Below are 16,937 nucleotides of genomic sequence, written 5' to 3'. Positions count from 1 at the left end.
TTGATCCAATGCTTGATAAAATAAGGCGTTTTCTGTATGTAGCAACGCAAACAATTATCGTAGCACGTTTCTAACAACTATTGGGCCTTCATGGAACCTTCAGTGGCACAGCCCTGTAACTCAAACATTATGCTTAACAACCTTAGACTCCAACATCATTAACCATTCCAAAAACGCCACTTTTCTTATCTTCAGAGTTCAGTTAAGCATTTACTCCTATTGGGTCATCTCTCTTCTCTCTCCTATTCATTTTCTCAGTAATTTAACTCGTGTCTTGTCTCTTTGCTTCAAAGTTAACTAAAGTGTAACACGAGTTGCAACTTGCAACAAGAAAATATACACTTGTGGACCCATCACTGTTTCATATAGTATAATATTTTCTTCTATAAGTCGGGCTTTAATCTTTGTTGCTTTTGATAAAGATTTTTTATTTTTTCTTTGATCTAACTAACAGGATGGTCAAGTCATGTTGCGTTATGTGCTTGTGTTTGATCTTACTTCACATTTTCCTGCGCTTTGTGCCAATACAGTCAGCACCTGAAAGTGCCATTGTGACACAGATTCCTGGCTTCAGTGGCACTCTACCTTCCAAGCACTATGCTGGGTACTTTTTTTTTTTTGTGTTTATTGAACTGTTTTCCCTTTGAGAAATTTAGTGAAGTTGCATTATTTTGGGTTGTTGAAGGTATGTGACGGTGGATAAGAGTCATGGGAGGAACTTGTACTACTATTTTGTTGAATCAGAGGGTAAACCTTCCGAGGACCCTGTGGTTCTGTGGCTTAATGGGGGACCTGGCTGCTCTAGCTTCGATGGATTCATATATGAGCATGGTAATTAATTGGTCACTTTGAACCCTACCCTTTCTGTTCTTTCGATATATTTTAGCATAAACATTAGGAATTGTGAATCACAAATGGTTTGCAATTGCTCAGTCTATATTGTTTTCTTAATACCAAAAGGTGTTGGATATAGCGGAAGGATAAATTATTAAGTGATCCTGGTGGTCCTTGCTAATCTTTGCATGACACATAATCTAGTGTTATTAATTCGTCTCATAAATTGTAAAATTTGAATGTGTTATATGGACATTAGTTGGGACCATAAACAGGTAATGGTGCAGTATCACCTAATAATTTCTCCTAACGAAATAGTGAAAGGGGTTAGTTCCCAAAATGTGGCAAACCAAGGTTTGAATCCCTACTAAGAGAGCGTATCAACATTTAGTGTCTGATTGTGCCTCTAACAGTATTGTATTTGAAAGAGGATACCTGTAGATAACAAAAAAAAGTGTTTTTTTAATGACTATCTTGTTCTCAATATACCTTCTAAGTAGATTTGATGACTGTTCTAATAGACTTTCAGCTGAAAATGATTCTGATTGTAGCATTTGTTGACCCTGAGTTTAATTTATAAATCATGTGGATATTGATGTGTTTCAGGTCCTTTTAATTTTGAGGCAGCAAAGACAAGGGGGGGTCTTCCCACACTGCACCTCAATCCATACAGCTGGTCAAAGGTCAACTTTTTAAACTGTTGAATTTAGAAGGGGAAGGATGGTTTCTTGTGTTATAGTTATGTTTTGGGTTGAGTGTCCGTGTAATTCATCAATCAATCATTGGTTTTGTTTTCTTGCGATCAATTTGTATGTGATTCTGTTTTGCATTATAGGTTTCCAGTGTTATATATTTGGATTCTCCTGCTGGTGTGGGGTTTTCATACTCAGAGAATAAAACTGATTACATAACTGGAGACATAAAGACTGCCACTGATTCTCATGCCTTTCTCCTTAAGGTAATTAAGGAAAGAACTGGGAGATTTTGAGAAAATATTTGATTCAAGAAGTTTGTGTTCTGCTCAAAGTTCTTACATATCTACCTTTTTTTTTTGTTTTAACAAATCAGTGGTTTGAACTATACCCCGAGTTCCTTTCCAACCCGTTCTTCATTGCTGGAGAGTCATATGCAGGAGTTTATGTGCCTACTCTCGCTTCTGAAGTAGTGAAAGGTAGTAGTAAGTTGTGTACTTAAAGTGTTGAATGTTAGAATCAGAAATATGATGCAGTTTCATGATCTTCCACAGGAATTGATGCCGGGGTGGAGCCCAAACTGAATTTCAAGGTCTTTATGTTTAACTTTAAGTTATCAGTTTATGTTTTCAAACCTGTGGCTGCAATCTGATGGTCATTGTGTGCAGGGTTACATGGTTGGAAATGGTGTCACAGATGAACAAATTGATGGCAATGCTCTTGTTCCATTTGTACATGGGATGGGACTTATCCCAGATGAACTGTTTGAGGTGAAAATTAACCCCTCATTATAGAAGGTCACCCAGTGACTCATCATTATTTCATCATCTTAATAGACCACCAAATTAATTGCTTGGTCTTTGTTTTATAAAATATGTAAAATAGTTTTCACTTTCTGCTGTATCCAGATCATTTTAAAGTTTTTTAGTCATATTTTGCGCTTTTGCCGATAATCTAATTTTCATTTTCTCTGATTGTAGTTGTCTTATTCAGAGATTGATTTGATATGTACTACTTCTAGTCCTTTTTATAAGAAACCAGTGATAATGTATTTTACACTATAACTTGTTTGTTATAAAAAGGACCAGAGGTAATACTTAACTTGAAACAACTTATTTTCTTTCTAGCATTATTTATGTTATAATGAGGCAATCTGCCAATTTAGATGGGTCATAGAAATAGAACCACTAATGTTTTTTTGGATGAAATTTCTGATTATAATACAATCTTAGAATTTGGGCTTAGGACACAAAATTAACATGTAAAGAGAGGATTGTCCAAGTCTTATAAGCACTACTTAGGCAATATGACTTGACAACATGGGACTAAACACTCCCCCCACCACACACACACCCAACACAATGAAGGTGCTGGAGATTGCAAAGAAGGCAGACCAAAGAAGGTGTAATTGAGGCTGATTAGGAATTATTGCAATTAAAGTGGCTTTCCGACAATGAGTTTAGGATACTATTTGATACCATCTTAGAATTTGAACTTAGAGTCTAACTTAACACCCAAAATCCAACTTGTAAGGTGAAAACTGCCCTAGCCTTATAAGCATTACTTAGGAACCACTTGACAATGTGGGACTAAGCACACTCCCTCCCACCCGGCCAGCACAATGAAGGTACTGGAGACTGCAATGAATGCAAACCAAAAAGACAGCAATTAAGACGGGTTATGGGTGATTGCAATTAAGGAAACATTCCTACATTTGACCATATGTATTATATTTTTTAGTATAAAAGCAATATGCACTATTTAAGAGCAAGTCTGGAACTTTATTTTTGTTTTTAACTTGAGTGTTTTTTGTTTGAAAGCATGCTATGCTTTGTTTTCTTCTAAATATGTTTCATGTAATCAGTGATACTTGCTGCTGCAGGAGGTTAACCGTGAGTGCAATGGGAATTTTTATGATCCAACAAGTGCTAATTGTTCTAGCAAGCTTTCAAAAGTTGATGAGGTGATTTAACTATAACATTACTGGCAACAAATGTGCTTAAGTGAATTTGGAACTAATTGATGATTCTTGCTGTTTTTTAGTTGGTTGATGAGATAAACATATATAACATTCTAGAACCATGCTATCACGGCACAGAAGCAGAGAAGATTACAGAATCCTATATTAGGATGCCATCTACCTTCCGGAAGTTGGGTGAGACCGAAAGACCTTTTCCTGTGAGGAAAAGAATGTTCGGTCGTGCTTGGCCCCTAAGAGCTCCTGTGAGAGATGGAATTGTACCAACTTGGCCACAACTGATGAATAGTAAATCTGCTCCACCATGCACGGTATGTTGCATCACTACTATCTAATCAATCTATTTTTACCATTTAAAATCTACTTCCTAGCTATCTATTGGTTTTAATTGCTTGGTTATTGCATAAAGTTAATGTCTACTTGTATACACCTCATAACTATTGATTCCTTATTGCCAAAAACGAAAGAGAACTTGTAATTATTTCATGTTGAGTAAAACAACAAATGCTGACGGCTAAATTTGAAAGTGATGAAAATAGTTCTGAAAAAGAGAATATGTTTTCTGTGACACCCTCTACCCCGACATATAAATAATTAAAATATATAAAAAATATCGGTAACCAAATTCACACGGGTAAAAGGTTCACATTCACTTCACTATTATCAATTAAAACTTATTAAAAATATATTCGGCTCGAAACAAGGCCGTCAAAATTTACAAAAATATTTTGTTAAATCAGTGAGATAAAATAAAATAGACTAACATTATGCAATTAATATAAAACTTATGCCCCACTGTCACATCCTATCAGAGCATTGTGTCCCGACGTCCTTCAATACAAGGTTCCTTTAAGCACTTCACTTAGTCGTCTGCTCCCCCGAACACAAGGTTCAAGATCAACACATGATCCAAACACAAACAACAAATTGGGAGTGAGTTATCACATTCCTAACTACTAGAGAGAAACAAAACAACATATAGTAGCCAAATACAATTTACTTAGCATATCTCACATTATTTCATCACTTTGTCATTCAAAATTCACTTTTCAATCATCAATCACACCTTTCAATCATCAATCGCAATACACAAGAATCACACACTCCGATCAAGACATAATAACACATCAATTTCATAATGAACAATTAGCAAGCACATGAGACAGTTATGCTAAGCCTCAAGCCTATATGCAATGTGGTACCATGTCAGTGAAAAACCACCCTGGGGCGCTTAGGAGTACATAACAAGACACACCACACAATGGATTTGTCAGGTCACTCTCACTAAGTAAGATCATAGGGAGACCAGTCAGGGTTACAATGTTTTGCGAGAATGCTCCAACCATATGGGATCAGCATAGGCTTAAAGGAGCACTCAAATCCGGTGACCCCCAAGGCCTACACTCTGAATAGTCCGTTAGGGCTTCTCCCTCCTGATTCAAGTCCAACCCCTAAAATCATTTTAGCACACAAACACTGCTAGTGAATTATACAATACTCACAACCTCACACTCGTGTCTTAAACACGTACAACATATTGCGCTACAATTTAACACTGGTTCCTAAATAGGAACCTACACTTTCTCTTTAACACTGTGCATTTACACTTTTCTCAGAATAACACTGGTCGGGTTATTGTACAATTCACAGCTTACACAAATAATGTCACATCAAGAGTTAATCACACACTTATTCACAACCAAAACTCATTCACAATTTCACATCTCATAATGTCACAATCCACCATCACATATTTTCACGTATCTCACAATTCAACACCTGTTTTACTTTACACTTTTACTCAATCTCAATAACAATATTATAATCTCAAAGCAACATATTATTCCACAATTCATCACATATTTCATTTATAAGCACTGCTCATGAATTATACAATACCACGACCTCACACTCATGTTTCAAACATGTTTAACACAATTGCGCTACGATTTAACACTGGTTCCAAACTAGGAACCTACACTTTCTCTTTAACATTGCGCATAAACACTGGTCGGGTTATTGTATAATTCATAGCTCACGATATAATTAATGTAACATCAAGTGTTAAACACATTCACTTATTTACAATCGAATATCATGTTCACACTTTAACATCTCATAACATCACATCAAACATCTCATAACATTCCCAATGATATTCATAAGGTACAACATACACATGTTCATGAAATTTAACCATAATATTCTCAAACTCCAACACTTAATAATTTTTGGAATCATACTATAACACTCTACAATATTACTTACATAAATTATTAATGTAAATAACTACTTCTATATATATAAACTAGCATACATCATATTAAATCACAAATTTCAAAGTAAGCTTTCAATGCACAAATTCTAAATAATTATATGAACACTTTGGTCAGTTTCAATTATGATATTAATTTTTTAAATTATATATAAAAACCTAAACAACAAGAAAAAGAGAAAATACAAAATCAATATCTCTCTCTAAATTTCTCCTTACTTTATTTCATCAATTCATATTAATTAGAAAAAGTACTCAATTTATAGGGTTCACGCTCAACACAATAGCATATCAATTTCACAACAATTGGTCTGTCAAACATATATAATTCACTGTAATAATCATAAGGATAAAATGAAATTGCAAAAACACCCCAAAATCCATTCCAATTGATATCTCTAAGGATCCCTACACATGTTCTCACTAGTTCCCAATTGTGAATAACCCATCCCTTATCTTTAAGCAGACTCACCTATCTTCTGCCAGCGATATCAGCATCTCTAGCGGTTCCCTGAGATTCCTCCAATTTTTTTTCCTCTAACTGCTCCGATAGAGTTCCCAAACGTCAAAGAGACAGAGAAGGGATTGAAGCCTCCACATGTCTTCATGTGATTTATTTTTCTCCCTCCACAAATATTATCTTGCAAATCCCAACGGTGAAAGCGTGAGGATTGAATTTCTAACAACATATCCAAATTTCATGAAAATCCAACGGTTAACGAAACAGGGATCGTAGTTTTACTGAGAAAGCTCTGGGTTTTTGCGGGAAAGGAAAATGCTACAATGCGAGGGGTATTTCACTTAGCTCGGACATAATATCGAAATTCCCAACGGTGGGAATGCTTGGAATTGGGTTGCGAACGTGGTGCTCAAATTTCATGATGATCCAACGGTGAATGAGTCTGAGATCGTCATTTTTCTGAAAAAGGTTAGGTGGCCTGCGGGAAAAAGAGAGGGTTTTGGGAGAAGAGAAAAAAAAAACGAAATTATGAGGCAGAGGAGGCTGAGGAGTCAGTCTAAAAACGGACCTAGCATGTTGCTATTTATAGTTAGGGGCATTTACGACCTATTATTTACTCTATTTATTTATTTATTATTTATTATTTTATAAAAACAAACTTTATTTTATTTTCTATCAAAAAAATAAATAAAATACCCTTTTTATTTTCTCTCAAATCATTATTTTAATTAATAATTATATCTCCTTATTTATTTATTTATAAAATCTCATCATTTTTTAAAAATCCTATTTATTTATAAATAACAATCATTTTTAATCTAGTTTACAAAAATTAGGATGCTACACTTTCTATCTTGTTCTAAACCTAATATATTTGAAATAGTGCTTGTTTCTCAATTCGGATCAGAAATAACCACGATATTTGAAAGATATCTAACAAATAAAATAATATGCCTGAAGCTAATGGCTCAAAATTGTATCCTCAGAAAACTATGCTTTAGCTTCTAATAACAGTGCTTTAAAAGTCCTTATTGTTGAGGGATTTTAAGTTCTAGTTCATTGCCTACTAACATTAAATTGAAGTTATTATATGAATTTGATTCTTGCCATTTATTATACTTTAGTTTAGAAGAACTAGCTTTTGTGACAAATATTTCCCAATTGAAGGGACAATATTTTCTTCAGTCTGTCTTATTCTATCATATCTACTTTGATCAAAATGTTGCTGGGCTTCTATATTCATGTTATAACTGTCATCATTTTTATTGTTGATATTATTGTATTACCTTTTCATTGGATGTTCGACAAGTAACTGGATGTAATATTATCTGTAGGACGATGAGGTTGCAAATTCATGGTTAAACAATGAAGCAGTCAGGACAGCAATTCATACTGCACAGGTAAGGTTTCTAGTAAGATTCCTGTACTTTGGATATAAAAACACTAAATTGTGATCTTTCTGATGAAACAGAAAAGTGTGGTCAGTAGTTGGGATTTATGCACTGACAGAATTTACTTCGATCATGATGCTGGGAGCATGATCAAGTACCACAAGAACTTAACTTCCAAAGGTTATCGTGCACTTATATTCAGGTGAATTTCCATATAGCAGTTTCTTATACTTTTGGTAACCAAAAATATTTTATTGCAATACATTTAGGTGCAATTCACTGTTCTAGTTGATTGTATTGAAACAGAAAGAAAAGTGGGATAATTTTTCACCTTTTCTTTTTATTTAAGAATGCAGATTTACCAATTTTTCAATTGATGCAATTGTTCTTGATGTTTTCTGCCAATGGTGAATACTGAAAAAAATACAAATGTGAACATGTTTTAACATAGCTACAGGAGAGTGTTAAATCACTATTTATTTATTATTTAATCAATTGGAATCTTTCAGCCGGTTTGCTTCTATGTTGTTTCACCATGCTATATGTTTGTTCCATTAATTGTTTTCCTCTCTTGTCTTTTGATTCATCTATACATGAAAAATTTAGGTTTGTGCCATCGACTATGTCAAAAGTACTTTGTCAGATTCTTTAACATTTTGGATTTCATTGCCATTGCAAAAGTGCAGGATTCAAGTGTATTTAAGGGTTTGAAAATGTAGAAAGAGAAATGCATTAAAGGGTAGTATTATACTAATATTTTGTTATATTTCTTCCATTTTGAGAAAATAGGGTCTGAAAAGGTAGAAAGAAAACTACAAAAGACATGTCAATAAAACTGAAAGGCTCTCAAACGTTACGAGACTGACTGACTATGACTACATAATGACATTGCTAGTAACTATTTTCTTAATTTGATAAGATTTAATAGTTCTTTGCATGGCTTCTTATTGTCTCTGTTATCTTTGATAATTGCTTCAGGTAATGCATCCTCTCTTCTAGTTTTAAATGATAGAAAACTAAAAATGTTTCATGTTTCTGGCAGCGGCGATCATGACATGTGTGTTCCATACACGGGGAGTCAAGTGTGGACGAGATCAGTTGGATACAAGATTGTTGATGAATGGAGGCCTTGGTCATCCAATGGTCAAGTTGCTGGGTACTTTCTATTTCCATTTCCCTGTTATCTTATCCCTACTTAGCGAATCTTAAATTTTTTTAAAGAGAGTTAATTTGGAAGGATCTTGTTTGAAAGCCTTTAGTTGTTTCTGAAGTAGTTTATAAGTCAAAATTTTCGTTAACTATCTACACCTTGTATTATGATGCATGCTAGCAGAACACATTTTCTGGTATTTGATCTATAAAGATACATGTGTTCTAGTATTGATCCTTCTTGGGAATAGGAGTTTTAACTTCAAGATTGCAAGCTGTTACCAAAATATGTCCCATAAATGTTTTTTTACAATGTAAATTGTAATAAAGACCAATCTTTTATTGACTTGAAATTTAATTGTTAATCTTTATCTGTTGCAGGTATACACAAGGATACGACAAAAATCTTACTTTTCTGACCGTAAAGGTTTGTATATACATATAGCATATCAAATAAGAGAATTAGAGGTAAAAAGAGGTAACATTGACCATTCATTCTTATGGTCCAGATGACCTATGTCACCTCTTACCTGATGTTCTTCCTTATGGAGGATATATCAAGTGAGAATTGTTCTCACTTATTATCACAAGAACAATAAATTTTAACCATACAGCTATACCTAGATGATCAATATTAAAAGTTTTATTCAATTTTAATGTTGACCATCTATTCTGGTTGTTTTGGATTTGGATAGGTCATACATTATGTGTGTATTTTAATTTTGACCATCAATTTTAATTCTTACTATTTATTGTAAGTGTGTATATATACAAATTTCTTAACAACTCATGATTGGGTGGAATTTATATAGATCTCATTAAGTAATAAACATAGGATTCATTAAAACACATCAATTCTTTGCCAAAAAAAAAAAACCATCAGTCATGTGACCTTTTTAAGTAGTTGTGCGACTTTAAGGACAACCTTTAAATTACCTTATAATTATATTGTTGATTGAGTTGGTGTTGATACTATATGATTAAATTTGGTACAGGGATCTGGGCATACTGTTCCGGAATATAAACCACGAGAGGCATTGGACTTTTACAAACGCTTTCTCGCTGGATTGCCAATATGATATAGAGGAAAAGAGAAGATGGAGTAACGCTGCTTCTTATTTTGTTTGTACTTTGTTAATAATAATGATTTAAGGATGTATGAAGACACATTTTATATTTGTGTTCTATGTTTACCTTATTAATTTATTACCATATTAATATTAAACTAGATGTCAACCTAGTTTGCACTTGGCCGGCCTTTCAACAAGATCTCAGTTAGATTATGTGTTTTTCAAATATTATAACATAAACAACATCTTTAACATACCAAACAACCCAGATCATCCTCATACATGCATATAAAATGTATTCCCAACATCAAAATCATCCCAACAATAGAGAATCATGTCAAGCTTTCATTTTTCATCATACTCACTCAGTTTAAAAACCCAAAGTTCCATGCATTTTGAGATATCAATATTTATCTATCACATTTTTCTACACATTCCAAGTAATATATATATATATATATATATATATATATATATATATATATATATATATATATATATATATATATATATATATATATATTCTAACAACTAAACATAGACGGTAAGATTCCCTTGTTTGGGGTGGTTTTCTTGCAAGAAAAGCTTCAAGGTGATGAAAACTCCAACTATGGAAGGGTGATCCAACCACAATGAAAATTAGCAGCTAAGGGAGGTAGAAAAGCTCTTATTTCTGCCAGGAAGATGTCCATTATAGAGGGATTAAGAGAGGCAAAACCATGGTTTTAAAAAGTGGTTTCAGAGGGGTACCTTTTACGGTAAAAAGGGTTTAAGTCATTTTTAGAGGAATAAAGAGGGGCTTTTGGTTGATCACTTTATACCACGTATCATGTATGGACGATTTTGCATTTTAATTTCCTACCAAAAGTGGTAAGAAAATTAGCCATAAGTGATATGTTACATCCTTATAAATATGAAAATGTTCAGAATCTGTTTGTCCCTATAAAATTTTTGATTTATTTTCCGTTCTTGCAAAATTGAAATATGTTAAAATTTGACCTGGAACTAGGTTGAGATATATATATCCAAACCTACATGCTTGATGACTGTGCACATAAGCACTCCAGAAACCAATTGGTATCATCCTCCACCTCAACTTCTTGAAGGAATCATAGGCACTCTTATATAAGTAGGCTCCCTCCACGCTATGACTCCAGACTCATAAGTTAGGCATGTCCTTAACAAACACGGGAGTCACCTCCTAAATGAACTGACTTACCTCAATAGACATCATTGTTTGTAGGGAGTTCAGGTTCCAACACTACTAGAAAATAGACTTTCTACATCGGTTATCAGCGCCTTTCTACATTGGTTATCACGCGTCGTTGTAGCCTGGAGTTGTTGAAACACAACAACGGTTGAGCGATCGATGTTGAATTTTGACATTCTACATTAGTTATTAGGACAACCGATGTAGAAAGTCATCATTCTACATTGGGTGTGTCCTGAACCGTCGTAGATTCCTACCCCACGATGAAGCATTCAACATCGGTCGTTCTAATAACCGATGTAGAATGCTAGACATTCTACATCGAATGTGGCCTAAACTGATGTATAATTATTAATTATTTTTAATTTTTTTGCTTTTTGGAAGCAAGAATTATGATGACATAAAAATTGGTGGCATGGTCATTTCATTAAAAAATATTTCTACAAACTAACTAGTAATTACTAAACTAAATTGTTCATACGAAGAGAGAACAAAAGAATAAAATTAATCAAATTTGAACACGAATACTATATACGTTTAGCAGAAAAACTGTCTAAAAGTGCTGCTCACTAAATTGTAATGTAAAAATAAGTTGAGACAAGTTGAGCATTTCAATAACTAACCCTATCCAACTCCCTCTCAGTAATTTTGTTGCTATGCAGTCCTCTAAGAACATTCTTGCATGCATCAACAGCTTTGTGGACCTGCAAATCAATTTGACGTGAAGCTTTTGAACAGAAGAAAACTAGCAGCAAAAATAAGAGTGAATGTTACTAGAATGAAGCTCACACCTTGCTTGGAGTTGATGTCACAGAGATCATATACCATCCTAGTTTAAGCCTATCAAACAAGTTTAATTCAAATGACACGTCATATGTCAACCCCAGAGAATGTCTGACAGTTGTGAAGAGCCTATACAGAAACGTGTAATCAGATTTTAGACTAAAAAACAACTAAAAATAACACTTGGGTATTTACTATACTCCTAGATATTTTTAAGATTTCAATCCAAAAGTAACAGGGTTGACATGTTTTCAGTATGTAGATGATGAGGCTAGTCTAAGCCTAGAATTGAACATGGTGTCTAAAATTTCTGCCTATAAAGCAACAACTCTAATCGGACACCCCAGGACATAGCTTATGTCCAAAATATAAAACGAAGGGGCATTGTACACACACACTAGTATTTAAGCTTGTAACTTGCACAAAATAAAGGTTTAACATATATACCTAAAATTTATAATAAATAAATACTTTTAAATATATAAATTATATTATAATTAAAATTCATAATAAATAAATATTTTTAACTGAATTTTAATGAAAAAAACAACAAGATCATTATTGTGGTATTTTAAATAAATATTCAGTTTATTTTTTTTGAATGGTTTAGTGAATTTTGATATAGAATCTAAAAATCAATTGCTCCAATGTATCATAGAAGTATATCAATAACTGAATTTTAATGAAAAAAAAACAACAAGATCATTATTGTGGTATAGCATCTAAAGACACTTCAGAAATTGACAGATTAAAATATTATATTGAAAAATATTATCACATTTGACTAATAATCGCATGCTCTTTGTTGGCTAAGCTAAGCTATATGTTCCTGATGGTAAGTTTTATCATATTTCTTAATTTTGCTGGGTGAGACATAATACCATTAAAGCTGAAAAGTACTTCAGCAGAAACAAACATTAGGAGCCCCTCACAGATGTACTGTGGTTCAGTGTATGGACAGTCTTTTATCCCGTCTTCAACGTGAACTTTCTTAATTTTGATAACAAACAAACAATACATCAAAGATTTCACAAGAGATATTATAAATTATCTAAGATAACAATAAGTTGAATAAGGAAATTCATTATATCAAGAGACATATGATGTCTAAATAATCTTATTTGAAAGCAGAAAATGCCCATCTTGCAAATTTAGCAGTAGTTTGTATGTGCGTATAAGTCACAACAATACCAAGTACTCTGGAAAATTAACCTTTCTATCATTTAGGACCATACAGTGTCTCGCATGAATGGTATATGCATATAAGTAATTCAGAGACATACCTGATACGGATCAAAGCTATCACTCTCCGAAACCTTGAGAAAAGTAGCTAGACAAATAAGCTGCCAGAGAATCAGACCAAAAAAAAAAAATGAATCAGATTGTTCATTCTTCATTGTTATCTATCTTTGTACAACTACACAACAATAGTTTAGAATTTAGTATATTCACCAACCTTCACTAATGCCACTGCAAAAGTTAACAAATTTAAGCTCAATTCATAACCTATTTTTTCTAATTTTACTAGTTGAACAAGAATTAGCAAAATACATAAACAGTAAAATAAATCATAGTCAGATAACATCGGTGCAACAACCATAAAACTAAATATATCACCCTTCATAGACCATATTTTAACAGTATTTAGTTTTCAAAATTTTCAGCTTATGAGAGAATGAGAAGCAGAATATACTACTTGGTTTTACAAATAGTTGATTTTGCAGATGTACTTATACCTAAAGGAACCTTTTGACTATGAACATTGGTAACAAATTTGTTAGACACTTCCCAAGAATTTCACCAATTTTCATTTCCTCTATTTCAACTTCTTGCTGAAGTCGGAGAGCTCAAGAACATGAATTATGGGGATAGTAGCAGCTTCCTCTCTTTCTTTCTAGGTGTTGTAACCCCAATTACCTGATCCAACCAATCAACCTTATCAATTATACTAAACATTAGGGAAACAAACACAATAATAACAACATGGGAACTGGGACAAAATGAGGGATGATGCAGAAATCATAAACAGGTACAAAGGACTACCTAGATACAAATTCCATTGGTCTAACTCAAGCTCTTTGATGACATTTTTTAAGGTAGCTAGCCTATCCTCAACAAAGCTGGTTAAGATTAATGGGACGACCATTATACTTTTTTCTTTAGTTAATCAAGTATATAATATTTTAAACTAATTTTTAATTAATTATTATAATCCAAACTCAAATTTCCTCAATAATATTAACAGTTTTCTCCTAATTAGTTATCTAATAAAAATAAATTTATTTATTTTTAATTACTTTAATTAGTACCCTCAATATTCTTTGATTAACATTGTATATAATAGAGTATTTTCAAATCATTATTAAAATAATATTATATTAATTAAACTAACATTTAAATATTTTAGACATTCAATTAACATGCTTTATATATGTTAATTAACCCTCTTTTTTATCACATCAAATATCTATTACATATATTATTTTCTTTTTTTTTACGTCAATTATATTGACAATCAATGCAACACCATATTGACATGTATGTGCCCTGCTCTGCTCAACTAATGAAACACAATGATGAGAGCTCAAAGCCTAAACACTCATTCTGATGTTACTCAAAGAAACTAGCTTTGGTGGGGCATTACAGCGGCCCAATAATCTTTTCCAAAGTTAGCTCTCTCCACTATAGTGCATGCTGAACTCTAGTCCAAACTCAACCAACATTTAATTAATTGGTAAAGTTATTAACCTGTATATAAACTTTTAAAAAATAATGCAAAACAAATGTTTTATATGTATTGTTTATATAATAATAATATTAGATCTTCAATGCTTCTAAAGGGACAAAAAGGTTAAGTGATCTCTACTCTAGTGAATATGCCTAGAGTTTTTGCTAATAAGTGCACTATTTTATTTTATTTTAAAAAAAGTAACAATTTGTGCATATACCAAAAATGGACTCATTTTGCTTCTGCACTCGTCGACGTGGACATTCCTTTGTTCTTGCCTCTTCAAGTAGAAACTCTCCTACAAAACCATAAATAACGATCAACTATATATAATCTCTAAAATCCATTATTAGAACCATATAACATAAACATAAATTTAAATAATGCTCTTCGCCAAATAATGCTCTTCGCCATAACAGCAAAGTGGTCTTTCCAGAACCTGGTGGCTCCAAAAGCAATGTCATTCTGCAAAAAGACCACTATCAGAACCAGAAAAATATTTAGCTAAAAGTTGTTTTTAGTAAAAACAAGAAGTGTTAAATTCCCTTTCATGACTTGTCAAAGTAACTCGCTTCCAGATTTCACCAAGCAATGGGTGGATGGAAGAATAAAGATGTGGCAACAACCCATCAAATATTTAAAATGTAATATAAATAAAACACGAAATCAAATAATTAATAATTTACTATATTCTCCATATCAGTTGAAATCAAACATCAAGAGTGATATCTCTCTCCAAGTACTAACATTAATATGCTATCTCAAGAAACCATAAAACATTCACCAACCTGTTAATTAGCATAGTGCCCCCTTTCCCCGCATTACTCTTTCATCATCTTGTCATAATTTTATTTTTTGTCAGTATAAGTGTTATGGCCGAAATCTGCAATTTCCTAGAATTCGAGAGCTAGGACTCTCCAGAAACAAGATAGAGAAGATGAGTTTTATTCATTCTGCCCTCTTTCATTACATGGTAATTGCTTTATATAGTATTCTTGTGAATTGATACTAACAGAATTGACAAATTCTGGTGCTAGGGCCTAACAGAAAAAAAGCTTTAAAAGATTCAAGAAGATTCCATCCTAACAGAATTGTAAAGCTCGTGGGTAAATCCATAATGGGCCATTCTAAGCCACGTCAGCTTCCTTTTCCCTTTAGACAATAAAGTCCTTCAGGTACTGTGGTTTGGTCACCCTTTTCCTCTGCCTCTGGTTCTTCTCTGTTAATAGCTGCTCTGTTTGTGTTTCTGTTAATGGTGATTGTGGAACTTCATTCGTAACATTCCCCTGTGCTTCGAAAAGCACCTTGTCCTCAAGGTGATACTCTGCTTTGAGTTCATCCCAAGATTCCCACGTAGCATCATCTGGATGTAAGCCTTTCCACTGGACCAATACCCTCAGCCTTGGAGGATCCGTTTCTGTATCCCATTTGGTGTTGAGGATGACAAGTGGAGAAATAAGAGGGTCATTATCAATAGAAGATGGTGGTAGGTCAGCAGTGTCTCCGGTATCAGAAGGATTATGGCATGGTTTGAGAAGAGAGAAATGAAACACAGGGTGCATGCGCGAGTGCGGAGGGAGTTGAAGTTGATAAGCTACAGGACCTACCCTCTGTGTAATCTGAAATGGACCAAAGAATCTCTTGGTCAACTTAGGATGAGAATCCCCCGTTACTGACACTTGTCGACGTGGCCTAAGTTTGACGAATACCCAGTCATCCACTTTAAACTCAACATCACGTCTGTTATGGTCTGCAAAGTGTTTCATGGTGTCTTGTGCCTTGAGCAGCTTCTTCCTGAGGCTCGCAAACATTTCCTTGCGATTACTCAGGAATTCGTCCACCGCGTCCACACTGGAACTTCCATAAATATATTGGGGAATGGATGGGGGTGGCTTGCCAAAGGTCACCTCATATGGAGTCATCTGCATTCCTAAATGAATGGACGTATTGTAGGACCATTCGGCCCACATGAGATACCTTCTACATGTCGCCGGCCGGGAGTGCACGAACGCTCGAAGGTATTGCTCCACCACCCTGTTCATCACCTCAGTTTGCCCATCAGACTGCGGGTGATAGGCCAAACTCATGCGGAGTTTCGTGCCACTTAGTCTGAACAACTCCTGCCAGAAGCGACTGAGGAATAACGGGTCTCGATCGGAAACTAGGCTGTGAGGCATCCCATGAAGTTTCCCCACGATTTCCATAAAAAGATGAGCAACATTGAACGCTGTGTGGTGTGAAGGGAGTGAACCCAAATGGATTCCTTTAGAGAACCTATCCATGATGACCAACACCACCGTATGACCCTTGAAGGCCAGCAATCCTCTGACGAAATCCAACGATAAGTCTTCCCACGGTCGTGCCGGC

At 34.0% G+C, this 16,937-nt stretch overlaps 1 protein-coding gene across 4 annotated transcripts; it reads left to right on the top strand.

The window, feature by feature from the left end:
• Positions 1-69: 69 nt before the first annotated feature.
• Positions 70-10,026, top strand: LOC100792057 (serine carboxypeptidase-like 20). 4 transcript variants are annotated; one of them, XM_006599075.4, is made up of 15 exons: positions 70-201; positions 455-604; positions 686-831; positions 1,441-1,517; positions 1,670-1,792; positions 1,903-2,005; positions 2,081-2,118; positions 2,195-2,296; positions 3,409-3,489; positions 3,570-3,815; positions 7,574-7,639; positions 7,711-7,832; positions 8,673-8,786; positions 9,161-9,206; positions 9,775-10,026. In XM_006599075.4, exons 2-15 carry the CDS (start codon positions 456-458, stop codon positions 9,856-9,858), a joined length of 1,497 nt encoding a protein of 498 aa, XP_006599138.1. In that variant the 5' UTR covers positions 70-201; position 455; the 3' UTR covers positions 9,859-10,026. The 4 variants fall into 4 exon arrangements, with proteins under 4 accessions (XP_006599138.1, XP_006599137.1, XP_040866146.1 ...); XM_006599074.4 differs by having other exon boundaries at positions 137-223; XM_041010212.1 differs by having other exon boundaries at positions 160-257.
• The last annotated feature ends 6,911 nt before the right edge of the window (positions 10,027-16,937 follow it).

The sequence above is a fragment of the Glycine max genome, chromosome 16 (genome assembly GCF_000004515.6).
Source record: "Glycine max cultivar Williams 82 chromosome 16, Glycine_max_v4.0, whole genome shotgun sequence".
NCBI lineage: Eukaryota > Viridiplantae > Streptophyta > Magnoliopsida > Fabales > Fabaceae > Glycine > Glycine max.
Note: the sequence above shows the minus strand (reverse complement) of the source record. Positions and strands in the feature narration are given on the sequence as shown.